We start from the raw sequence: 27,344 nt of genomic DNA, 5'->3' as shown, positions 1-27,344 counted from the left end.
GGAGAGATGGGCGTGATCGTGGGTGCATGGGGGTGGGAGGGAGAGATGGCCACAAATGGTGCGCTGGGGGTGGGGAGATGGCCTCAATCACAGTTCCGCTCGTGCTGGAAAGGCGTGCCTGATCAGAGGTGCGCTCCTGCAGGAAAGACAGGCGGAATCTCAGCCATCTCCCACGCGGCTCTGCTTTGCTGCTCCCATCTTTCCTGCAGCTGCATGTCTCTGATCACGGAGGCCTTCCCTGCACAAAGGCAACTGCGATCTGTGATTAGAGGTGCGTGGCTGCATGAATGACAAATGGATGTGCGGCTCTGCTTTGCTGCACCCTTCTTAAGTGCAGCCGTGCGCTTCTGATCACGGATCACAGTTGCTTTCGTGCAGGAAAGGCGTCCGTGATCAGAGGCACGTGGCTGCATGAATGTCAAGCGGATTCTCAGCAATCTCCTCCGCGGCTCTGCTCTGCTGCACCCGCCTTTAGTGCAGCCGCGCGCCTCTGATCACGGACGCCTTCCCTGCACGAATGGAAATGCAATCATGGCCATCTCCCCACCGGGGGGAGGGGGGAGATGACTGCGATCTTGGTCGCCACCCAAAGCAGTGTTTGCAACCCAAGTAAAACAATTTCAGTAATTTTTGTTCGTGACCAGATTTGTTCGTGAGCCAAGGCATTTGTGAGCCAAGGTACCACTGTACTTTGCTCAAAGAAGTGCACCTGCTAGTGTTCGCAAGCATTTGCAGACTTATTTCAGCTCAGCTCACTTCCTTGCCAGGACCAAGGCAGGAAAGAAGTCCAGCAAGCCCAGGAGAGCTGGATTCCAGCAGGATCTTCGTATTTCTAGGGTTGTCAAAGGTTGTTTTGCTTTCAAACAACCCCTACAATACAAACTGTATAGGATTTTCTGAATCGAAAATTAAAAAAGGAAAGCTGTAGTACTATCAGCAGCAGCAGCAGTGTGTCATCAGTGTCATATTCCAAAGAATTGCATGTTGATTTTACAGATATCTAAGTTATCTGCAGATGATAATGCTATCTATTGCATGTTCTGAGTAATAGAAAAGCAGCAGAATTCATGTTTAGTGTATGCATTGTTGTTTTGCTGTAAACCTTTGTTTAAAATATTTGTAAATTATTAAATAGCCATGCTGTATAATTAAGTGGCTGTAATAAACCTTCTCTAACTCCTGAATGAAATTCTAAAATCTCTATCATCCCCTTGTTATTGGATTTGGAAAGATACAGCAAGGTCATTTATTCTGGAATGGCCACAGTGAATGGAATATGTAAACTGTATAAATGGGTCATTGACCACCACCTAACATAATTGTGTGTGTGTGTGTGTGTGTGTGTGTGCGCGCGCGCATTAAATTTTTCACATTTACAAATAAGTTACAGTCACTGAAGTAAGCTTTAAGTGCAGTCCACCCTGTTCTGTTATTTGGCTTTCCTTTCAGTAAGACCCATTTCCTTTTTTAATCTTAAAAAGATTTAATAGACAAAAACAAAAGGCCCAGTGCACACAAAGATGTGTGAAACAAATGGCCAAAGGAGATTTCTTCAGGAAGCAGAAGACACAGCTAATACAAAGGTGCTTTGGAATCCACATCATAATGTTCATGCTGGCCCTATTTTACATACTCTTTGGATGTAAATGCGCATCCCCTTCCTGAGTTTCCACTTCTTTGCAGGCAGAAATGTTAATATTTTTAACAACTAGACTCTGTAGGATTAAGTGTGAAAAAAACAAAGTAAAAAAGTGAACAATGAGAACCAGTTTTCATATATATAATGAATTTAAACTAAACTACATATTTAAACTACATTGTTATTTACACATTGTTCCTACATATTTATAATATTTTAAGAATTATGAGAGGCAAGGCAAAGGAGGGGATTGTGGCAATGGGTAGCTGCAGAATGTATTTGTAATACTTAATTAGCATTTTGTTAAAATGTTATTTATATCTTTTCAGAATTTTAAAAGAGAAGAACAGAATTTTGTTGTGCAGAATGAAATCAACAATATGTCTTTTCTTATTACTGATACCAAGTCCAAGATGTCCAAGGTATAGAAAACTACAGACCTCATATATTATTTTTTTCCACATATTGTTGAAAATCTTTTATGGAAAGTTTCAATGGGGACTTCGCTTTCTCTGTTCATGAAGAAGGGACTCCTCTGAAGGCAGGGAGTGGGGTTCCAGGGAAGGGATGGGTCTTCAGGCAGGGCTTACCCCTAATATTATCCAATCCTTGACTAGGAACCCAGAAGGCAATCCAGCCTCTGTAGCTGGAACAATTCCCCACACCAATTCCCCAATGCAGGATTGCTTATGCTAAACTGCAGAGTCCTGATAAGCCTGCAGATCTTGAGAACACCATATAATGGGGCCACCAATGATTCTGCTTCTGACTTTTAGACAAAAGGTATTGGGTTTAAGAAACTAACCCCTTACGTGGGGTTACTTTGCATGCCAGTGCAATTACATACAGTTTCTGCTGTAGTTTTCAGCACCCTTTCAGAGCAAAAGATAAAAAGCTATGTCCAAACTGCATTCGAGAGCCTACAAAATGTGCAGATTTAGAGTTGTAATCTAGCTAAAGATTGCAGCAAAACATGCAGAAAATATGTAGGCCTGAGATTTGTTGCAATGGTAAGCCTTTATTTCTTAAATCAGAATAAAATGGGCAGTAAGATATCATGAAAAACTTTCTGACAAAGAGGAAAAAGTATATTAATAAGAGCATTTCTTAAAGGGCAAAATATTATCTGAGCAAAACAATGATATTGTAGTAAACTAGTAGAGAAATAGCATGTAGAACAATGGGAAGTTTTATCTGTTCAGTTTAAATGCAAATAAAAGATGATTAAAAGGTTGTCTCATAGAGGGTGCATCAGAAGGATAGAAGGAAATAGAAGAACTTTGTCATCATCATCATCACTGATATAAAGAATTTAATATGCAAAGTGATTCACAGTCAGAGTTTTCCTCTTTTGGGCTCAAATCCCCTAAGAGATAGATGACCGTATTTCTTATTTTGCAATTTGCAAATGAATTCCATCTTCCATATTGCAGGCAGCTGTTTCAGATCAGGAAAGGAAAAAAATGAAGCGGAAAGGAGACCGTTATTCTACACAGACCTCTCTTATTGTGGCAGCTTTAAAAAGATTGCTACCTGTTGGGCTAAATATTTGTGCTCCTGGTGACCAAGAATTAATTGCACTTGCGAAAAACAGATTAAGTATGGTAGGTAAACGCTATAGATCTAACCTGGCAGAGAGGTGAGCTGTCTCCTCTTACGACTACACTCTGATTCTTTCCACTTTAATTTTCCACTCTAATTCTTTAAATGGATTATATTGTGAGATGTCCCACAGTGGACTGGTAGTAGGAGAAAAGGTTGCATTCCCATTCCTACAAAATGCTGCTGGGCCCAGAGCATTTATCTTGCCATTTGAATGAGGATGTCAGAGGACACAAAACCTTTAAACAAACACACTGCAGGACATAGAGTGCTGGAATGGGTTGGAGACCATTCTTTGTCAAGAATTTAAAGCTCCTGAATCAAATCTCTTAACATAATCCTGTGCATGTTTGTTCTCCCATGTATGCTTAATGCTAGGTCGAACCACAACAAATCGTCCCTCATCCACGACCTGATTGTGGATGAGGGGGCCGACCTGGCTTGCATAACAGAGACCTGGGCGGGAGAGGGGGGGGATGTCGCCCTCTCTCAAATGTGCCCGCCCAGGTATCTAGTTCAGCACCGTCCACGCCTGGAGGGGAAGGGAGGTGGGGTTGCTTTGATTTACTGAGCCTCCATCTCCCTCACGGGACTTCCAGTTCCCTCGAGGCCGGGGCTAGAGTGCCTCTACTTGGTGTTGGGTGACCAAGACAGATTGGGGATTCTGTTGGTGTACCGTGCACCCTTCTGCCCAACAGACTCCCTGCCTGAGCTGACGGAGATCGTCTCGGACCTAGTGTTGAAGGCTCCCAGGACGTTGGTCCTGGGGAACTTCAGTCTCCATGCCGAGACTGTTCTGCCGGGGTGGTTCAGGACTTCATGGCCTCCATGGCGGCCATGGGGTTGTTTCAACATGTCATAGGCCTGACCCATGAACGTGGACACACTCTGGACCTGGTTTTCTCGATGGGGCAGGAAGAGGGTGGTCTGAGGGTAAGGAATTTGTATCTAACACCCCTGTCATGGTCAGATCACTTCCTTGTGAGGTTTGTGCTTGAGAGCAGCCTTTCCCTCTGTAAGGGCACGGACCCGATTGTGTGGGTCCACCCCTGGAGCCAGATGGATCCGGATGGATTCCTGAAGGCCCTGGGGGAGTTTCTGGCTGACAAGACCGGTGCTCCTGTTGATGCTCTGGTCGAACTATGGAATGGGGAAATGACCAGGGCTATTGACTCGATCGCTCCCAAACGTCCTCTCCTGCCGGTCAGAGCCCACTCTTCCCCTTGGTATACACCTGAATTGCGGACAATGAAGTGGGTTGGGAGACGTCTAGAGTGTAGGTGGAAGAAATCACGGGATGAATCTGACCGAACACACTTAAGAGCCCATTATCAGGCCTATGCTGTGGCAGTGAAGGCCGCAAAAAAGAAATTCTTCTCCGTTTCCATTGCCTCCTCACAATGCCGTCCGGTGGGTGGTACAAGGGCTGGTTCATCCTGGCCCTAAGAAAGATCCGGTACCACCCTCGAAGGCCCGCTGTGATGACTTTGCCAAGCATTTTAGAGAGAAAATCGCTCAGATTCGTCACGAGCTGGACTCCACTAGTGACCCAGAGGCTTCTGGGGAGATACCAATGTCGCCGTCTGCTCCAAAATTGATGGATGAGTTTCAGTTACTGCAGCCTGATGATGTGGACAAGGTGTTTGGACAAGTACATCCCACCACCTGCTTATTGGACCCTTGTCCATCTTGGCTACTTAACAAAGCCAAGCATGGGATAGGGACCTGGATCCTGGAGTTGTCAATGCCTCTCTAAGGGATGGCCGGGTACCTGGCCCTTTAAAGGAGGCAGTAGTTCGACCAGTCCTGAAGAAGACGTCCCTGGATCCAGAGATGGCCACTAATTATAGACCAGTGGCCAACATCCCATTTTTGGGCAAGGTGTTGGAGCGGGTGATGGCGAGACGACTCTAAGCACTCTTGGATGAAACTGATTTTCTGGACCCATTTCAGTTCGGCTTCAGACCCGGGTACGGTACTGAATCTGCCTTGGTCGCCCTGTACGAGGACCTGTGCAGGGAGAAGGACAGCGGGAGTGTGTCCCTGTTAGTTCTCCTGGACCTCTCAGTGGCTTTCGATACCATCGACCATGGTATCCTTCTGGATAGGCTAGTGGGATTGGGGGTCGGAGGCACTGCCTTGCAGTGGTTCTGCTCCTATCTCAATGGCCGATTCCAGAAGGTGATGCTGGGGGACTATGACTCTGCACCATGGCAGATTTTGTCCCCTTTGCTATTTAACATCTACATGAAACCGCTGGGAGAGGTCATTAGGAGGTGTGGGCTGTGGAATCATCAGTACACTGATGATACCCAGCTCTACCTCTCGTTTTCTATCAATCCAGGTGAGGCAGTGGCTGTACTGAACCAGTGCCTGGCTGAGGTAATGGGCTGGATGAGGGCCAATAAACTGAAGCTCAGTCCAGACAAGACGGAGGTCCTGTTGGTAGGCGGATCAGGCTTCGGGGAAGGGGACCTTGACTTTGTCCTGAATGGGGTTGCACTCCCTCTTAGGGACAAGGTCCGCAGCTTGGGAGTGCTCCTCGACCCAGAGCTTTCACTTGCAGCTTAGGTGACAGCGGTGGTGAGGAGCGCTTTCTTTCAGCTTCGGCTGATCCATCAGCTGTGTCCCTACCTGGAGAATGACTGCCTGGCGACAGTGACACACGCATCGGTAACTTCCCGACTAGGCTTCTGCAACGCGCTCTACATGGGGCTGCCCTTGAAGACGGTCCGGATACTTCAGTTGGTACAAAATAGAGCTGCCAGGCTGCTGATGGGGACTGGGCGTTATGTTCACATGACTCCAGTTCTCTGTCAGCTTCACTGGCTCCCCATGGAAGTCCAGGCCCAATTCAAGGTGTTGGTTATTACCTATAAAGCCCTTAACGGCTTGGGTCCTGGCTACCTAAAGGAGCGCTTACGTCCATACGTGCCCTCCCACTCCTTGGGATCAGCAGGAGAGGCCCTTCTCTGGGAACGCTTCGTGAAAGATATTAGGAGGAGGGCTTTCTCTGCGGTGGCTCCCAATCTGTGGAATGCGCTCCCCAGAGAGGTCCGCCTGGCACCGTTGTTATTTGTTTTTCGGTGCCAGGCCAAGACCTTTTTATTTAAACATCATTTTAATTGTTAGCTTTATTTATTGATTTTATATCTTCGGCCAGGACGTCTCCAATTACATTGTTTTTATATGTTTAATATGTATTTATTTATTGTTGTGAGCTGCCCCGAGGCTTTGGCGAATGGGGCGGCATAGAAGCTTACTAAATAAATAAATAAATACATTGTGTCCTGAGATTTTGATTTTATTGAAATAAATGTAGAAGCAAAAACAAAATTGTAGGTGCAGAAACTTCAGGCAGTATATTCTTTGTTCAGAAAAATGATCAATTAATGTGCCCCAGTTCTTTAAAAGCAGCAGTATGAGATGGTTATTGCTTTCTTACCTTGCTTTTGGGCTTCCAAAAAGGTATCATAGAAACCATGAAGCTGGTGTTGACCGGATGAACTCACTGTGTGATCCTGCAAGCTTATTGTTACATTCTTACGATGAGATTTATGTTCTGCTATCATCATTCCCTTTATATGACAAGAATTGCCCTTTTCTACACATTGTTAGAAAGTGGTCTAGCCACCACTAGATATTTATTTCTGCCTAAGAGGCAAATAGTCCTCTTCGCAGAAAGAACAATGGTTATGTATAGGAAACTGTTGGTGAAGGAGACCAATATATAGAGTTGTGTGTTCAGCTCAAGCTTAACAGCAGTTTCTTCACTGGTTTCAGAGTGGAGCATTCTTGTCCAAGACTTATCTCCTCTTGGTGGGCAGGCAGGTCCTCCAGCAAGAAGGCCATCAAGAAAGGGGGGTTTCCCTTCAGCTCTGAGTTCAGGCTTGCCTGGTTAGCAGATGCTCCAAAATGCTGAAATGACAGATGTCACAGGCTACGCACTGCTGATGTGAGCAAAGAAGAGTTGCTTGGCAACCAGCAGTGGCATTGGCAGTAGCAAGGATAGGTTCTGTTTTGCTTGGCCTCCTCTCAAGGAGTCCAGCAGAATACACTTCTTCCCTACTAGCTGCTGGGATCGCCCCACAGTTACAGTAGCAGGGGGTGTCCTGTGCCTTCCAGGGAAACCCAAATAAACCTTTGAGTCACAAGGACACAAATACGTTATATAATGATCCTGAAAACAAATTATTTCTGGTTTTCAAAGTGGATACTGCAGAAGTTGTGCTTGCTAGAAATCTGGCTGTTCCTGTGGGGAAGGGGTTCAGAAACACTATGAAGCTGGATATTTTTTTGAAGGGCCTTAGAGGTATTAGCTGTATCTTTAAAGTTTGGATGTCTGTTATACTATTCCTTTTTTTCTAGGGGTGTGCAGTACAAAGATAAATCTCTTGTAAGGAGAGAATTTTAAGGAGAAAAAACCTATTCCATTTCAAGAAAGCTGCCCACATGTCTCTATGCAACCCACAGACTATTTTTGCATCCTTCAAGAAGAAAGGGATCAAGAAGGTGTTTTATGAAATCACTCAAATTTTCAGTCTGATTCTTGATGTAAAAATGAGACTTTTTAGCATCTTGCACTGGAGTAAACTCAATATCAGATCAGTGGGTACACAAAACTGCCTCCAAGGACCGTGTCTTGCATTACCTAGCAGCTGTTGCTGTGTTATGCAAAGAGCTCTTTCATTGCAAGTCCACAGGGATTAGGTCTTTGTCCATAACACACCCAAGTTATTTCAGTACTCTGACATCTGCTGGATTTCAAAGAAATCTGTCCCAGTGGTCCTCAGTGGTTAATTAATGGTATCTGGGGCAACATTCAGCCCATTTAAACTTGAAATGGCTCAGGTACTGCATAAAGAATTAGTGTACCTGGAGTGATACAAGGGTTCAGATTTGCTTGGTATCTATAGATCCTTCATCTATATGAAGATGTGTGTAGTAGCAAATATTTCCAGTAGAGGTTTCCAGTTATTTTTTCAGCCCTGTGGGTGTTTACGAAAGTTTCTGTAGCATTTATAGCATCCCTTGACCTGCAACAAATTATGCCTCATCTTAATTAAGGCTTGCCGTGCCTATCTTTATGACAAGTGTTTCATTTTTAATCTAGTAGGGAGCTCTTCTGATGCAGATAAGAAATGCTCAACCTGTGACAAAAGGACATATTTATGACTTCATTGAAGATTGTGACATAGACCAGAGGTCCTCAAACTTTTTCAACAGGGGGCCAGCTGAAAAGCGGCAGGCATGGGTTGACAAGGTGGTGGCTTGCTCACTCGCAGATTGTTTTCTCTGAGCGAGTCCAAAACCTCTGAGTTGGGCCGGATAAATGGAATGGCAGGCCGGATACGGCCCGTGGGCCGTAGTTTGAGGACCCATGACATAGACCAAAACAATAGGTACAGGTAGAGGTAATACTGCCAGGACAATTGCTAGGTATAAGCTGTCCTGTTAAGACTAACTAGTTTAGATTCTAACTGGCCACTCAGAGACTATTTAATCATTTGATTAATTGTTCCACTCAATATTTCACCTTTTATCCTCTTGCTAAGAATCCAGGGTACAGTCCTCCTCCTCCTCCTCCATTTTTATCTTCACAACAAAGTTCTGTAGTATGTGAGCCTAAGAGTCAGTGTTTGGCCCAAAGTTGCCCAGTAAACTTCATGGGCTGGTGGGGACTAGAACCTGGATTTCCTGAGCCCTAGTCCAACATACTAATGAGTACACAACTAGCTACTTTTGTCTTCCAGCTTGCAATTGCAGGCAAACACAGTCACGGATCATGCTTGGGTATCATCACTACATTGGTGTCTCATTTTTTACCAGATTCAGTGTAAGATACCCATAAGAGAGAGGTTTTTTTAGGCTTAATGTCTAGCTTTTTAAAAATAAGCATCCTGGCTTTATGAGTGGATTCCTTGGATGGCTTACCACAGGAAAGAAAGCATTTACTTGTGGGCACTGAAGACAACCACATTATCTCCACCCATTTGGGCAAGATGTTGGCAAAATCATATGTCATTCAGCAGAATGGCATGAAATCATTCAGTCTCCAACAGGAAGTTAGCAATATCATTCTCAAAATCATGGTGTCTTTTACCTTCTTTTTCAAGCAACCTGCATAATAGAAATAAGATTGCCTCAACAGACCAGATTTTGATGGGGTTCTTCAATGAGACAGAATAAACTTTTTCATAGGCATTCTCCAATCAAATAAATAAATGTTGCCAAAGCAATGTGTTTCACACTATTTTTACTTGTGTTCCACCTAATGTATATCTATGTAGTGTAGATTGTTGTTAACGGTGAGGTGTTTGTGTAAGAACTGGACTACTTCAGTCAGAGTTGTGTAATAAATAAAAGTTGCATCTCAGCAAGTATTAGTTGTAGTTGCTATCATGGCAGCATATAGCGGGAACTCTTTTCATACTTCTTCCCCATATACCACATTTATTTTCAGAATTTACTTTTTCATGACTCTGACTGAGACTGTCTTGCTTTCCTTTGCCAAAATCCCACTGTCAAATTGAGAAAGAAAGGTAGACAATCTCTTAGTCCTGTGAACTCAGGATCATGTCCTTAGCTGTTGAACAACTAATTCTGGTTTCCAGGAGTTCTACTTCTGATAGTCCAGACAGATGTTTTTCCTTCATCAGAAGTCTTTTTGCATGATTTAGTGTATATGGCAGTGATCTGTTTCCATACATTCACTAGGTCCAATCTCATCAATTCATTTGCTTTCTTTGATGTTTAGAAAATGAGAAAGTACAACCATACTATAGGAGCATTTTCCCATAATCCCAGAAATAAAGACTGCCCTATCCTGGACTCACTGGAGATGGGGAAATTTGAACTTGATGTAAATTTCCATATTGAGGGATTCTGAGTATGTGGGGCGGGGGTTCTTTCTACACCTGCTTAAAGAAAAAGTTGCAGAATATGATGTGAAAAGTTGAGAGCATGATCAAGAAACTCTGGAGCAAGTGGGATGTCCTGGTGTTTCGTCTTCACGCTGTGGTTTTATTTTTTAGTGCTTCCATACTAATGACAATTCTTGAATGATTATTTTTGTTTGTTTATATATAGTTTTCACTTGTTAGGGCTTGGAGAGCAGGGGTATGTGTGGGAGCTTTAGTCTCTGGGCTCAGTCTGAGAGCTGAGGGGAAGCATTTTCATTTGCTGCTGTTCTTGGTAGAGGCCGTATATGCCACCCAACAGGATATATTACTTATAAATATAGGACAGAGATATTTTTCTGGTAATAAAACATTCATTTTCAGTCAGACTGCCAAAGTAATACAACCTCTTCAGACTCTGTTTGCATATACATGTTAAGTTACAGAGCAAAGAAAGTAGTAGTGGTCAGTATTCTACTTCTGGCTGTGTACCGTTAACTCAGCCTGGCAAGTAAATTCATGTCTGCTTTAAATAAGAAATAAGGTTTAAAACTAAGTACCCTTTAAATTAGGGTAAATGTAAGAGGCTTATGCATGAAAAGCCAAATGATATATTTTGCTCTTAGAACATGTCCCTAATTTCCATGAAAAGGGGATCTCAGTGGGAGTTCAATTCAAACTAAATCTCTAGCTGTTAGACTTGTGAGGATATTAGGAAAAGGAGGAAATACACCATACCATGCGGTTGCATATGGACTGCTTTGAATGGCTTCCTGTGGGAAAGTTGCTGCTGAGAGGGAATGGCTCACCTGACTCTGCAGAGTCCCTCCACCTCTGTGTGGAGGTCAGCTTTTGGCCCTTTCAGCAGCAGTTTTCCCACAGGCAGCCCTTTAAAGTGTGAACCAAAGAACAGTTCTGTTTTGGAGCATTCTTTTTAAGGCTTAAATTGTAATGAGTCCTTGAAGGAAATACTTGCAAAATCTGATTTGTTTTTGAGGCAAATGGGGTGTTTGTGTATCCTGGTCCAGATAGTGGCAATAGAATAATCCTAAATTACAAGCTGTCTTTCACAACCTATAGTATTTTGTCCTACCACAATTTGGAGTGCATTTGAGAAACCTGTGATTCTCTCCTGACTACTAGCAAATATGCATTAATACAACAAATGTATTTTATATCTCTTTAATAATGTCTTTACTGAGCTTCATTTACATGTTTGCACTAAAATGTACCTAATATTTTTTCTGTTTTCTTAACAGAAAGACACTGAGGATGAAGTTCGAGATATTATTCGTAACAACCTTCATTTACAGGGAAAGGTAGTTTTAAAGTATTATAAATTTTTCTTTTTTGTATTTGCTTTTGAAATGCTATTCTAGATATGTCAGTTTTTAAGCACTGTCTGTGTATTTGGGTCATTTTACATGGCATTAGACTGCTTGTCCTTTGTCTCCTATTTCATAGGAAGTAACCTTTTGTTTTGTTACGGTTTACTTGTGTCCTTTAAGAATGTCCAGTTTAGTTTTCTATTCATAGCATGCTACTGACATACTTGTAATCATTCTTTTTTGCCATCTTTCACTCCCCATGTTATCTCAGGAGCTCAATTGTCTAACTTAATTAGTACAATATGAGAAGTAACTAGCATCCTAAACTCCTTTTATTTCTCCTGGAAGAAGGAGGCAATAAGGCTTTTGACGGTGTTTTGTAAATTGTAAACTCTACCACTATCATCACAACAAAGGCTGCTTTTCATGAACAGATGTCTGGGTCATTGCAAGTTCTTTTTTATTTTTAAAGCATTATCTCTTTCTTATATGACCACATTATTCCTCTGCCCAGTAGTCCTAAAATTTTCAGGATATGTAAACACTTTCTGGCACCTGTGAATTTCAGAAGGTTTGATGAAACTGTGACTAGTTTTTAAAGCTCCACAAGACTCTTTGTTGCTTATGTAAACTGGTTATGAAATTCATTGTGGTGTGCAATTAGACATGTAGCATGATTGTTAGTTTTGACTTAATGATACTGAAATAAAGCACTCACTCCCAAATAAATGCTATAATCACCAATTACACAAGCAAAAGTGACTGTTATAGTAATAGGCTTTCACTGATGCCTGAAATTAGTTTATGTTCACGCTGGAGTTTCCAGCTGCCTATTTTTCCAATGCCATTTGCTGGGATTTTTTAAACAATTAGTGTATATTACCATATAAATGTCTTCTGTGTTTGTGAATTTTCTTGTTAACAGTGTTAACCAAGTCCAGAACTTTTGCTTGCCTTGTGGAGGTGTGTTAATTCTCTTAAAAATACTGGTTTACAGTAGCACTTCTGTTTAAAAGAATAAGCAATGTGACCCATTTAAGTTTCACTTGATGACCTCATCTGTGTCATGTTCTTTCCAGTATTCTTCATTCTAACTACCAGTGCTTAATTGATATGCTGTCAAATGAATCTTGCTGTGATACTCCATCATGATGAAGCTAACTGTCCTGTGTATATTGTAGTGTACATTTCATTCCTGTGTCTCCTCTCCTCTCCCTTTGCATGCATGACATCTTAGTAGCATCTATTTTACTGCAAGAAACTTGTAGAACAAACTTATTTTGACATAGATGAAGAGCAAGCCATCAAAGGCTTTCTCCAAGCATATCAACTTAGGTTCCAAAATGTCAAGCACTCAAATGTCAAGTGTGTCAAAGACTGCATAACAAAAAATGCCATAAAATGATGGGCACACAAGTGCAGCTAACTATTATGCTCATGTTTAAAAATGAGTTGGCTTTAATTGGTTACAGTGTCCCATTACTTTGGAGTAGCGGAAGGCTCAAATATAGTGGGAATGACACCTCAATTGAAAACCAAAAAGAGTTAAGGGTGTGTGATGTCTTCTTATTACCAGGGAGTCTTCAGTTTTCATTTCCCCTGTCTTTACATTTCATTAGAAAAGTTGAGCCTTGATCAGATACAATGAAATGTGCATCCAAATGTTTTTTTCCAATAGGATACACATTTGGATGTACATTCAGATACACATCTGCATTCTGAAATACCTGTCTAGCTTGTACAATACTCATGCCAGTTGAACTGACAGCCAACTAGCTGCCTATGAATCAATTAGAAATTGGCTCCACTAATGGAACTACTGCAACTGGTTCAGAAAGCGGAGGTACTCATTGTTGCAGGAACCCTGTCTAGAAGTATGGCAGATTCAAGGTGGTTGCACATCTTGTTTTTTACACATTGATGGCTGTTTCCCACCATATATTACTTCGCACAGTTCAGGTTCCAGGAAACTTATTGTTTTATTAATGTAATGTTTGTTGCTAATGTTAGTCGTGGAGTCGTGTCTGACCCACCGTGACCCCATGGACAACATTCCACCAGGCCTCCGTGTCTTCCACCATCCCCTGGAGTCCACTTAAGCTCACGCCAACTACTTCAGTGACTCCATCTAGCCACCTCATCCTCTGCTGTCCCCTTCTTCTTTTGCCCTCAGTTGTTCCCAGCATTAGTCTCTTCTCCAATGAGTCCTTCCTTCTTATTAGGTGGCCAAAGTATTTGAGTTTCGTCTTCAGTATCTGGCCTTCTAAAGAGCAGTCAGGATTAATCTCCTCTAGAATTGACTGGTTTGATCGCCTTGCAGACCACAGGATTCGCAGGAGTTTTCTCCAGCACCACAATTCAAAGGCCTCAATTCTTCAGCGCTCAGCCTTCCTTATGGTCCAACTTTCACAGCCATACATTGCAACTGGGAAAACCATAGCCTTGACTATACACACTTTTGTTGGCAGGGTGATGTCTCTGCTTTTTAGTATGCTGTCTAGTTTTGCCATAGCTTTCCTCCCAAGGAGCAAGCATCTTTAATTTCTTGGCTGCAGTCCCCGTCTACAGTGATCTTGAAGCCAAGGAAAATAAAATCTGTCACTACCTCCATTTCTTCCCCATCTATTTGCCAGGAAGTGAGAGGACTGGATGCTATGATCTTAGTTTTCTTAATGTTGAGTTTCAAGCCAACTTTTGTGCTCTCCTCTTTCACCCGCGTCAAGAGGCTCTTTAGTTCCTCTTCACTTTCTGCCGTTAGAGTGGTATCATCTGCATATCTGAGCTTGTTGATATTTCTCCCAGCAATCTTAATTCCAGCTGGTGATTCATCTAGCCCACCTTTCTCATGATATGCTCTGCATATAAGTTAAATAGGCAGGGCAACAGTATACAGCCTTGCCGAACTCCTTCTCAATTTTGAACCAATCAATGGTTCCGTGTCCAGTTCTCACTGTCACTTCTTGACCCACATATAGGTTTCTCAAGAGACAAATAAGATGATCTGGTACTCCCACCTCTTTAAGAACTTGCCACTGTACTTCTGGTAGTTCTCGGTTCACATACTGCTGGAGCCTAGCTTGTAGGATTTTGAGCATAACTTTGCTAGCATGTGAAATGAATGCAATGGTGCAGTAGTTTGAACATTCTTTGGCATTGCCCTTCTTTGGAATTGGAATGTAAACTGATCTTTTCCAATCCTGTGGCCACTGTTGAGTTTTCCAGATTTGCTGGCACATTGAGTGTGGCACTTTTACTGCATCGTCTTTTAGAATTTTGAATAGCTCAACTGGAATACTGTTGCCTCCACTAGCTTTGTTGTTGCTCAGACTTCCTAAGGCCCATTTGACTTCACATTCCAGGATGTCTGACTCGAGGTCAATTCAATGACCACCCCATCGTAGTTATCAGGGATGTTAAGCTCTTTCATGTATAGTTCTTCTGTGTAATCTTGCCACCTCTTCTTAATCTCTCCTGCCTCTGTTAGGTCCTTGCCATTTTGGTTCTTTATCATGCCCACCTTTGCATGAAATGTTCCCTTCATCTCTCCAATTTTCTTGAAGAAATCTCTGGTCCTCCTTTTTGTATTGTTTTCTTCTATTTCTTTGCACTGTTCATTTAAGAAGGCATTCTTATCTAGCTGTTCTCTGGAATTCTGCAATTGGGTGCATCTTTCTCTTTCTCCCTTGCCTTTCACTTCCCTTCTTTCCTCAGCTATTTGTAAAGCTTCCTCAGATAGCCATTTTGCTTTCTTGCATTTCTTTTTCTTTGGGATGGTTTTAGTTGCTACCTCTTGTACAATGTTGCGAACCTCCGTCCATAGTTCTTCAGGCATTCTGTCTATCAGATCTAATTCCTTAAATCTATTTGTCACCTTTACTGTATATTCATCAGGGATGTGATTTAGGTCATACCTGAGTGTCCTAGTGCTTTTCCCTACTTTCTTCAATTGAAGCCTAAATTTTGCAACAAGAAGCTCATGATCTGAGCCACAGTCAGCTCCTGGTCTTGTTTTTACAGACTGTATAGAGCTTCTCCATCTGTGTCTGCAGAGCACATAGTCAATCTGATTTCTGTGTTGACCGTCTAGTGATATCCATGTTCAAAGTCATCTCTTGGGTTGTTGGAAAAGAGTGTTTGCTATGACCATCGTATTCTCTTGACAAAATTCTACCAGCCTGGGTCCTGCTTCATTTTGTATTCCAAGGCCAAACTTGCCTGTTATTCTGGTTATCTTTTGGCTTCCTACTTTAGCATTCCAATCCCCCATGATGACAAGGACATCATTTTTGGGTGTTAATTCTAGAAGGTGTTGTAGGCCTTCATAGAACTGGTCAGCTTCAGTTTCTTCAGCACCAGTGGTTGGGGCATAGACTTGGACTACTGTGATGTTGAATGGGTTACCTTGGATTCAAACTGTGATCATTCTGTCATTTTGGAGATTGTATCCCAGTACTGCTCTTCCTACTCATTTATTGAGTATGAAGGCTACTCCATTTCTTCTGAGGGATTCTTGCCCACAGTAGTATACCTGATGATCATCTGAATTAAATTCACCCATTCCTGTCCATTTTAGTTCAGTCGATGTTCATTAAGGTGTCGATGTTCAGTCTTGTCATCTTCTGTTTGACCACATCCAGCTTGCCTTGATTCATGGATCTTACATTCCAGGTTCCTATGGAGTATAGATCTTTGCAGCATCGATCTCTCATTTCCCCACCAGATACATCTGCAACTTAGTATCCTTTCGGCTTTGACCCAGTCGCTTCATTCTTTCTGGCGCTACTAGTACTAGCCCTTCGCTCTTCCCCAGTAGCATATTGGACACCTTCCGACCTGAGGGGCTTATCTTCCTGCATCGTATCTTTTTGCCTTTTGGTACTGTCCATGGGGTTTCCATGGCAAAGATACTGGAGTGGGTTGCCATTTCCTTCTCCAGTGGATCACGTTTTGTCAGAGCTCTCTGTTATGACTTGTCTGTCTTGGGTGGCCCTGCACGGCATAGCTCATAGCTTCATTGAGCTACACAAGCCCCTTCGCCACGACAAGGCAGTGATCCGTGGAGGGGAATGTACTGTTTATCTTACTGTATTTTATTGTAAACCTCCCAGAATTCTTTCTAGGCTATGGGATTGTAAATAACAATTACATCAAAATAAATAAGGCATAATTTGTATTTTTTAGTGGTAATGTTAGTTGATACTGTTGCTTCCTGACTAGATATCAGTTTATACAAATTAACGTTTGCATGCACCTCAAGAATACTGCAACTACATAGCAGATTATTTGAATTATATATACCCTTGCATGACTGTTTTCAAATGAATTATGCAATGATGCTACTGCACTTGGGTCTTTCAAGAGAAAGTTCTAGGGAGGGAAGCTCATTTTCTGCTGCCCCGATTTGAGGAGGCAGTGCAATTCCTGCAACATGTATTCAGCAGCTGGATGACTTACCCAAGGTCAATCATTTCAAAGGGGAAAAGCAAGTACAAGTCTTTACCAGGGAAAGTCATGCTAGTCCCTCCCAGTTCTGGGTAGAAGCATGGTTGTTGATGCTTCTAGACATTTTGTCTTATTCCTACTGCTTTACTTACAGTGTTCCTAAAATCTTTCTTTTCCTGCAGCTTGAAGATCCTGCCATTAGGTGGCAAGTGGCCCTGTACAAAGATCTACCAAACAGGACTGAAGTTACTTCAGATCCAGAAAAGACAGTGGAACGGGTCCTTGATATAGCTAATGTGCTTTTTCATCTGGAACAGGTTAGATATCTTTTTAACATATTGATGTTTTAGAACAACCAAGCAGACACTGCACACATTTCATTGTACACACTCTGAAACTATGAGAGTCTGGGAAATCCAGAAATTATCTGCATTGGTACATAGCTCCAAAATGGATAGAACATGATTTCATATCCTCTAACTGAGCAATCCTGTGCCCATGGCAGGTGGGAGATATGTCTAGTATTATTCTGGCAGTGTGCCTGCAGTAACATATGGCCAGTCAGCCTGAGAGGAGATGGAAAAAATGACAGAAAGGAGGAAGAAGCTGGCATTGAAATGAACACACACCACTGCCATTATGTAGTTTATGCTACTGCAACTGCCAGTCAGGGAGAGATCAGAAATGATGCTCCTGCAATACACTGCAGTGTGGATACAGGCCCAGCTGATGTTAGTGTGTTAGTATGATAACCTGGTCACTCAATCAGCACATCTTCTGTTTTGCAACACATTCACCCCAGGCCCTCAGTCACAATAGGTTGGGAACTTACACTTCTATACTTACTAATATGGTATTACATTCAGATACTTTTTTAAGGGAGCATAGTTACTCAGCTGAGCCACAGAATAGCTTCCTGGTGCTAAAACAACAGCAACAGCAATGATTGTCACAGAAGAACAGTTCTTTCCACACTTCCTGGATCTTGCAGATGATTGGACTCACCTGGAATTTCTCCAGTGAAAAGGGAACTAAAGAGGAGGCTCCTCATCCCGCTAACTGGACCTTAGTGGGATTCCCTCAACAATGTCTTCACTTCCATGCCAAAGAGCAGCTTCAGTATGAGTAGGCCATTGGAACTGTGTTACATCAGGAAAGGGTTAATCTCTGTATGTACATAAACATGGTGGTCCTGGTAAGGCCTCACAGTGGCTGCTATATACAGTTCTAAAAATTACTCATAGCATTCCAAGAGACAAGTTTAACGTAGTGTGCAGTTTGGCCTTCTGTCAAAGACCATCACAGCTTAATCTTTTCCAGAAAACTTAATTGCAAAGGCTTTTCTTTTATCTGTATTCATAAAGTGCATCATTTTGATCTTTCATTTGTTGCTTCATGTATTGCTTTCCTTTTTTTTTTTTTTTTTTTTTTTTTTTATTTTTTTTCTTTTTTTTTTTTTTTTGCTTCCAGAAATTCTCTAATCGGGGCCGGAAATTTTTCAGAATGGGAAGTACAGAATATCTTCACATGTTGCTAATATATTAGGATCATAATGGGTTGACCTGTTAATAGATTTCTTTACCCATTTTTATGTTTGGTTGCTAACGTACATTTCAGTTAACATGTTTTCTAATAACATGCTTGTTTGTTTATGTTATGTTTGAGAATTTCCAGCACGTGGTCTGTTTTTCACGGAAAGCTGTTTCGTAGTACACATTTTTTCTTTATCTAATTAAGTTATTGTATTCACAACCCTTTATATGTCTTTAGTGCATTGCATTTCTTTTTAATCAGAATCAAGTACTGCATTCTTTCTTCATTTTAAAGGTGTTCTCATTAGCAGGTGTTTAGAAGTACTAGAATTCATTTTTGTATAAAGAACAATACTGTGTCTCTCCCTATTGCTAACTGCAAAACCCATCAGATCAGCCTAGTTTGTTGTTCCACCAAGCAAGCTTCAAAACCAAAAATCCCTGTTCATCCTTGCAGAATATACTCCTATCTTTCACCTACACTTACCATGGGAAATAGGTATTTTTTCCGATACATTTCTTGTCACATGCTTCTACATCATGCAGTAGAGAATATGTGGTCTGACCACGTAGTAGGAAATCTTAAAGCAGCACGGGAGCAGAGTGTTTGAAGTTTATTTGGCACTGCTTTTGATAGTCTTTTCATCAGGAGAATTCATAGGACACAATCTAGATAAAGTTTCATGTTCCCTCTGGAACCTCAGCCTTCTTTTCCCTGAAATTACACATCCATGCTATGACTGAAACAACTTCTGAAACCTTAATTTTAAAAGTCATTTCCTGCATTGAGTAAAGGACTATTCAAGAAACACAAGTTCAAGACTTCCTTGGAAATCAGAACTGCAAGACCATTATTTGCAGCTAATACATTTCGCTTGCTAACTGAATTCTGCATGCAGATTTTTTAGGAATCTGGGGAGTAAAAATCCAGTGGATTTTACCAGCTTATCCCTCTGGATTCTGTTATGATTTTCCCAGCCTGATACTGATTTCATCTGTTGTAAGTCAAGCTGGCATGCATTTTTGATTTTAAAACATGGCATGGTCTATGATCCATGCAAGTTGGCTTTTTCCCTCTCTACCCGCACCTACTTTACTTTACTTTAGCTCAGGATATTTGCCAAAAAGTTCCTGAGTTCAAAACTTGTGCAGATTTTGAACTGTGGAATTTGTGCAAATCCCTGAGAGTTTTAAAGAATATGCTCACCCAAATTGCAGTGTGTTTTGAAAGCCATAAATAACTAAATAAAATTAAAACAATAAAATCAGATTTTATATGTATAATATTGAGAAGAATGTGGGGAGAAGAGTAGAAAATGCAGGTTGCTTACCTGTAACTGATGTTCTTCGAGTGGCCATCTGTGCATCACACATATGGGTGCTGTGCCTACGCAGTGCCTAAGGCCGGAAAGATTAGTAAGCTAACAGTTTATTTATTTATTTATTTATTAAAACATTTCTATGCTGCCCCATTCACCGAAGCCTCGGGGTGGCTCACAACATAATAAGGTTTTGGCGGGAAAACTCCGCTCCCCTCCCCCTCAGTACTATATATAGAGCGGAGTGTCCACCATTTTCTCCAGTCTTTGAAAGACCGATCGTTCGCCCCCTTTTCGGAAGAGAAGTACATATAAATTTGTATGGAACCATGAACATACTGCATGGTACCCATAAAAAAATCCACTCACCAACACTGAGTGGGGCCGGCAGTTGGGTTGTGTGAATGCACAGATGGCCACTCGAAGAACATCAGTTACAGGTAAGCAACCTGCTTTTCTTCGTCATGGCCTCTGTGCATCACACATATGGGTGAGTAGCAAGCATACCAGACTTGGAGGAGGGCGGTGTCATCATTGAAGAACTACAGAGAGGACAGCCCTACCGAAGGAGCAATCTTGTCTGGCATGCACATCAAGGTGATAATGCCTGGTGAAAGTGCACGGAGCACGCAGCTTTGTAGACGTCTTGAATTGGACTTCCTGCAGCAAAGGCCAAAGAAGCTGCTATTGCTTTTGTGGAGTGGCCCCTCGGAATGACTGGCAAGTCTATTTTGGCAAGTTGATATGCCAATACAATGGTCTGAACTATCCATTTTGACAGTCTTTGCGACGATACAGGGGTTCCTTTGTCATGCTCAGAATATTTAACAGAGTCTGTTGGAAAGTCGAAGAGATTCCGTGCGCAATCTATAAAAGGCCAAACAACGATGCACATCGAGTGTGTGTAAGGATCTCTCTATTGGGTTCAACAGCAATGGGAAGAAGGCCAGTAGAACAATCTCCTGATTCAAATGAAATGGGGTAGCTACCTTGGGCAGAAAGGTAGAGTCCATTCGGAGAACCACCTTCTCCTTATGAAAGTTCAAATAAGGTGGATCTACTCTCAATGCGCAAAGTTCACTAGCTCTACACGCTGATGTGACAGCTACAAGAAAGGCTGTCTTCCAGAATATAAGATGCAGATCGACAGTCGCCAAAAGTTCAAAAGGGGGTCTTGTTAGCGCTTGGAGAACAACTGAAAGACTCCAGGTAGGCATGACAGGTCGAATTGAAGGATGGAGGTTCTGCAGTCCTTTAAGGAACCTCCTAATGAGAGGTTGTGAAAACACTGATGAGCCCCGTATTGCACCACGGAAGTGTGATATCACTGCTGCGTAAACCTTAATAGATGAAGTCTTCAGTCCCGAATGATGTAACTGTAGAAGAAACTGAAGTATATTTTCAATGGCGGCTGACTCTGGAATGAAGGAATGTGATTTGGCGAAAGATGAGAATCGACGCCACTTTGCTGCATAAAACCTCCAAATTGACGGTCGTAGAGCAGACTCGAGAATTCTCTGAAAGTCCGGATCTAGAGTACTTGATCCTGTAGGAAAGTCTATCGGAACTGAGGTAACAAGCAGCACCTCAGGTTCATGCATAGAGGTACCGAGCGTCCAAATAGCCCTCGATGCCGAGTCAGTCTTGTTAGTCAGCGAATTCACCATGTCATGAGATTCAGTGAAGCTAAGTCTGGGTGATGGACTGCACCATGTTGTTGAGTTATTAAGTGTGGTATCGACGGAAGGCGGCGAAAGGTGTTGTTGGAGATCTGAAGAAGTGTGGAAAACCATGCTTGATGGGGCCACCAAGGTTTAATCAGGATTCCTGTGGCATTGTTGTGTATGATCTTCGAAACGACTTTCGTTAACAGAGGAATAGGAGGGAAGGCATAAATTCTGAAGCCGGACCAAGGGATCATGAGGGTGTCTCCCAATGACCTCGCTCCTATGCCTGCTCTGGAGCAGAATATTTTGCATACTCTGTTCCCTGGGTGGCAAACAAGTCGATGTCTGGGTATCTCCAAAGTTGGAAAAGTTGACTGTAGACCTGTCGATCTAACTCCCACTTATGAGTTATCGACATGTGTCTGCTCAAAACGTTGGCTTCCTCATTGTTGGTCCCGTCCAGATGGACCGCCAGAAGGGTTATACCCCTCAGGATGCACCATTCCCAAATGTCCATGGACAGATGAGCTAGGGCTATGGATTTTGTCCCGCCCTGTTTGTTGATGTAGAACACTGTGACTATACTGTTGGATGTGATTTGAATAACTTGTTGACAAACAGTGTCCTCGAAAGATCGGAAAGCTTTGAAAATTGTTAAGAATTCGAGGTAGTTGATGTGTCTTGACGCCGCTTGCCGGTTCCAAGTGCCTGGGACCGAAGTCTCGCACATACAGCACCCCACCCGATCATCGAAGCATCGGTATAAGAGTCAGTGTTGGGTAAGGCATCTGGAATGGGGTACCCATATGTAAATTATTTGGAACAGTCCACCAAGTCAACGTCTGTAAAACAGATTGAGGCAGTCGAATTGGCTTGTTGGGTGAATCTCGTTGCGACTGGAAATTCCTGTTGAACCATAGTTAAAGAGGACGTAGTTGGAGCCTGGCATGGGGGACAATGGTTATAGTGGCAGCCATATGACCCAGAACCTTCTGAATAGAGAGCACTGGGACGATCATGTTTTGTCGAATCCGATGAATACAGGACCAAAGCCTGTACTGATGAGCTGCAGGGAGAAAAGCCCTCTCCAGAATGGAATCGAGATGGGCTCCGATGAAGTCAATCACCTGTGTCAGCATAAAGGACAATTTTTCGCGGTTAATGCACAGTCCTAAATCATCCAGCAAAGAACAAGTTTTCTCGACGGCTGACAAGAGGCCTTCGCGGGTCTGGGAGACTATAAGCCAGTCATCCAGGTAGGGGCATACTTGGATGCCTTGGAGCCGCAGGTGAGCACAGACTGGGACCATACATTTCGTAAAGACCCTCGGGGCTGTAGCTAGTCCGAACAGGAGGACATTGAATTCGTAAATGTTGGTCCCAACGGTAAAACGTAGAAGGCGTCTATGACCTGGGTGGATCGATATGTGGAAATAGGCATCCTTCAAATCCAGTGAGGTGAACCAATCCTCTCTCCTCAGCAATGGAAGGATATTTTGAAGGGTAGTCACCCAAAATTTCTTTGGTTTAATAAATTTATTGACATTTCGGAGGTCCAAAATTGGACGAAAACCACCATCCCGTTTAGGGACTGCAAAATATCTAGAATAGAATCCATTAAGTCCCTCAGAGCTGGAGATCAGTTGGATGGCTCCTTTACGAAGTAGTTGATGTACTTCGTTCTCCAATACCTGTGAGCGTGGTGTAAGCCAGATTGGGCTCAATGGAGGAACGGTATCGAATTCGATTCTGTATCTGAGATGAATGATGGATAAAACCCACCGATCAGATGCGATGGGCTCTCAAATGGGGAGTCGGCCTTGCAGCCGCTTCCCAAAAGGGAGAGGGAAAGGTAGGTGTGGAGAAGAAGGAGAGGTTCGCCTGCCCCGTCAGTGCTGGCACTTCTCATTGTCGAACCGGCGACGGCCTTGTTGAAAATGTTGAGGTTGCTGCCTCCTGCACTGTTGCCATTGGTGATACTGTTTCTGTGGGGGGGGGGGCTGGTACCGATAGGATGGACGTGACCAAGCCAGCCCACTTACGTTTTTGCTGAACTGAAAGCTCCATCCATCTGACCTTCATGCGGAACTCATGATTGGACTTGAGCTTATGGTCCGTTTGCGAGTGAAAAAGTCCCGAGCCATCAAAGGGCATTTCTTCGATGTGCCTCTTCATCTCGTCGGGAAAGTTACAGTTTCTCAGCCAGGCTTGTCTCCTCAGCGAAATGGCGCTGACTAGGGCTCTCGAATCAGTGTCCACATGGTGGCGGGCTGTTGACAATTGTTGACTCGCCACCTGCATACCCTCCTTGATGAAGGACCTGGCCAATTCCCACTGCTGTTCTGGCAGGGTCGCAACGACGTTCAGTCTTTGCGTGATAAACAATTGATACCTGGCAAGGGTGGCTTTGTAATTGGACATACGAAGGCCGAGTCCAGCAGCCACGTAGACCCGGCGTGCCAAGGTATCAATTTTTCTCCCCTCTTTGTCCCAAGGGGTGGTATGTCCCCTGGATTCCCTGCCTTGGGATGACTCCACAACAACGGAATTTGGTTTAGGATGGTGTAACAAGAAGGGTATGTCGCTCTCCCGAACATGGTACATGGATTCGTATCGCCATACAGTGGGTTGTGGCTTTGAGGGCAGATCTCAAGGCTGGGTCATTGCCTGCCACAGTGTTGTGAGTAGTGGCAAGACAATCGCAGGTGACTGCTCTCCCCTCAGAATGTCATAGAACTTGTCGGTGCTCAGATCGGACTGGTGTTGTGCCTCGATCTTGAGCGACCGAACAAGCCTAGACTTGAGCTCTCCGAAGGAGATGTGCGGTTCCTCAGGAGATGATGGGCCCTGGGATGTTATTGCCACGATGGGAGAGATGGAGTCCGCCTCAGAGCCGGAGTCGGGTTCGAGATGGTACGGGCCCGATGAAGAGCTCCCCGGTGAATTTGGGTGCTCGGGTTCTACGCGTCTCGAAGTAGACGGAGCTTCCCCTTGGAAGGAGGGCGACAAGTGGTAGTCTCCCCAGCCTGACGGATAATTATAGTAGGGCTGGAACCATTCTTCCTCATGACGTTTGTCCATACGGGTACGGTACCTCAGTGGAGAGGCAGAAGACCAGCCAGAAGACTGGTCGGAGACATAGGTGTTGGTGAGCCATTGGGGGAGAGTCTTGAATCTCTCCGTCCGAAATGGACTCGTGTTGTGGCTCCCTGTGTTGGTTGAGGGGCTGCCCCTGCTGGGGAGCGGGTTGTCCTGGAGATCCCAGTAGAGTGACCTGCATTGCCGCTTGCAGCACTGGTACCAATGGTGTTGGTACCGACGCGGCCATCGGGATTGATGGGGCTGATGAACCCGAGTCGATGCCTCTTTGGCTTATGAGCCGGTTTGGCCGCTTTATCCTTTGCTTTCTTATGGGAAGAAGAATGATCCAACCCGCCATGCTTTCTTTTCTCCCGCTGTTTACGTGGGGGAGAAAGAGATTGTTGGGCTCCAGATGGTGAAGTCCCATCGTCTGATGGGCACGGCTGAGGCATGGGCGGTGTGGCCGCAGGGCGTTGCCCAGGCGTGGTCGAAGTGGTAGCCGGGCGTTGGCTAGAGGCAGCTGAGGCAGAAGCCGGGCTTTTGGTGGGTGAAGTCGGAGCAGGCCCAGATTTTGCAGCGAGTTGGTCCTACTGCATTAATGCTTGATCCCAGAGGAGTTTTCTCAAGTGATTCTCCCTGTTCTTGCGCGCCTGCTTGGTGAACGCGAGGCAATGGCGGCATTTATCTGTTCTGTGCCCCTTGCCGAGGCAAAGGAGGCACAAGTCTTGAGGGTCTGCTGGGGACATCTTGGACCCACATTCCGTGCATTTGCAGAAAGCCGCTCGCTGCGCCATCGAAGAAAAGAAGAAATAGAGGATAGTAAAGAGCGATAAGGTAATAGTTTTGGGGTTTTTTTGTTTTTTGTTTGAAAAAGAGGAAAAAAGAGAGAAAGATATAACAAGGGGAAAAAAACTTGGAGTAATAACACTAAGGAACAATAAGAACAATAAGAATGATAAGATAAAGAGCAAATACGGTAGTCAAAGCGAGAGTCGAACAGGCACGAGGCACAGCGAATGGCGGTCGCAAAAGACTGGAGAAAATGGCGGACACTCCGCTCTATATATAGTACTGAGGGGGAGGGGAGTGGAGTTTTCCCGCCAAAAACGGTTAGCTTACTAATCTTTCTGGCCTTAGGCACTGTGCAGGTGCAGCACCCATATGTGTGATGCACAGAGGCCACAATGAAGAAACCATGTTCCCATTTGTAGAAACTCTGCTGGTGCTGAACTAGACAAAATTGGCAGTGACAAATTCTTTGTAAAGTAGGGACTATGGCAAATTAATGACAAGTTAGTGAGAGGGGGAAGCTGACAAGGATCTTTTCTAAGGGAATAGACTTCACTTGGATCCACATAGCAGATTTGCCAATGTGATGAAAGAGCACAAACCCATGTATGCAAATTTATACAGACACTATTTGTGCAAAAAACTCAGTTTTCACAAACAGCCATTTGCACAAGTGGTACTACTGGTATTCTATGTAGTTCAATTATATCTAGAGGCTGGACAAAACCCTGACACAGTGCATTTCCAATTGCCAGATTAGAAGTGCTGTGGAAGTCCATCAGACTCAAATGAAATGGATTTCCTAACATTGCACATCCCTTGCATATACAACCACTCTGCCCCCTGTAGAGCAGGATAGCATAACTGCAGATAGTTTCTGGGCTATGCATTGCTATGGACATCATAGACCGACAAATAAGATGTCACAGCACTTTAGCACAGTATTTTTTGTTTGTATCTTTTATGGTTTTTTAATTGTTCAAGTCATTCTTCAAACTAAGCATGTGGAAAAGGTGCCTGATTTTCATTTCAATTTGTGCTACAGGTTGAACATCCCCAGAGGTCAAAAAAAGCTGTATGGCATAAACTGCTATCCAAACAGAGAAAAAGAGCTGTGGTAGCTTGCTTCAGAATGGCACCACTATATAATCTTCCACGGTATGTTTGATCTCAAAAATACAGAGGAAGACTAGCGTAGCATACCTAATGCACATTTGCTTTTTGAAGTTTACAATCTTGAAAAATTGCACTAAAATGGCATGTCAGAGATATACACTGATACTGCTTTGTGTTTGAATATATTACACAAATGTAATGATTCTGCATGTGATTCATTGACAGATTTGTGTATGGCATATGGTTGGCTATTCAGCCATATGCTATAGGAGGGAGAACTGAGTGAAAAGGAAGATCTTTTGTACAAGAAACTAGTAGTTTATTCACTAAAAACATAGTGATTTCCGATTGACCCCTCTCACCAACAAATTGGCCTCAATCAGCAGAATAAAGAGGAAATGATTCCCAGTTTCCCTTGAACATTCCCCATGCACTCTCAACATTTATTCTGGAGGACTGGGGGGATTCTTCCAGTACAGGTTTTGTGACTCAGGAGGAGAAGGGGAGGGAAAGCCCACATATTTAACACTTGTTTCTGTCCTGTTTTGCTCTGACAATGTGCTACATGTTACCATTGAAGAAGACTGTTTTTATACCATTAAGTTCAAACTCTAAAACTGCCAAGTGAATCACCACAAATTGTTAATAATGTACGGTTTTGTTCATTTTAATTGTAAGTGCTTTAAGAGTCAATTTTTGCTGAAACTAGGGCTATGAATATGCTAAACAACAATAATGAAAAGAAATAACCACAGTAAGTTCCATAAACCTTGCATTAAGTGTGTGTTTTAGTTATTTAATTTATATACCACCCAATAGCTGTAGGATTATATAACTAAATATTAGGTAAGTATTAGATGATTCTAGAACCATGATTTAAATGAACACAATTTTCCTTTGTTTTTTTCATCATAAACAGTATTTCATGGA

General features: G+C 43.1%; 1 protein-coding gene across 10 annotated transcripts in view; it reads left to right on the top strand.

The window, feature by feature from the left end:
• Nucleotides 1–27,344, top strand: part of RYR2 (ryanodine receptor 2) — a 373,600-nt gene that overhangs the window by 279,193 nt on the left and 67,063 nt on the right. For all 10 annotated transcript variants that reach the window (XM_044419812.1, XM_044419847.1, XM_044419795.1 and 7 more), the window contains 6 exons: nt 1,969–2,061; nt 3,073–3,243; nt 11,400–11,459; nt 17,093–17,227; nt 18,381–18,416; nt 26,344–26,456. In XM_044419812.1, the coding sequence (XP_044275747.1) occupies nt 1,969–2,061; nt 3,073–3,243; nt 11,400–11,459; nt 17,093–17,227; nt 18,381–18,416; nt 26,344–26,456 (608 nt within the window). The remainder of the gene's footprint in view (nt 1–1,968; nt 2,062–3,072; nt 3,244–11,399; nt 11,460–17,092; nt 17,228–18,380; nt 18,417–26,343; nt 26,457–27,344) is intronic.

This window comes from Varanus komodoensis, unplaced genomic scaffold (assembly GCF_004798865.1).
Source record: "Varanus komodoensis strain SLA01 unplaced genomic scaffold, ASM479886v1 scaffold1, whole genome shotgun sequence".
NCBI classification, from domain to species: Eukaryota; Metazoa; Chordata; class Lepidosauria; order Squamata; family Varanidae; genus Varanus; species Varanus komodoensis.
Note: the sequence above shows the minus strand (reverse complement) of the source record. Positions and strands in the feature narration are given on the sequence as shown.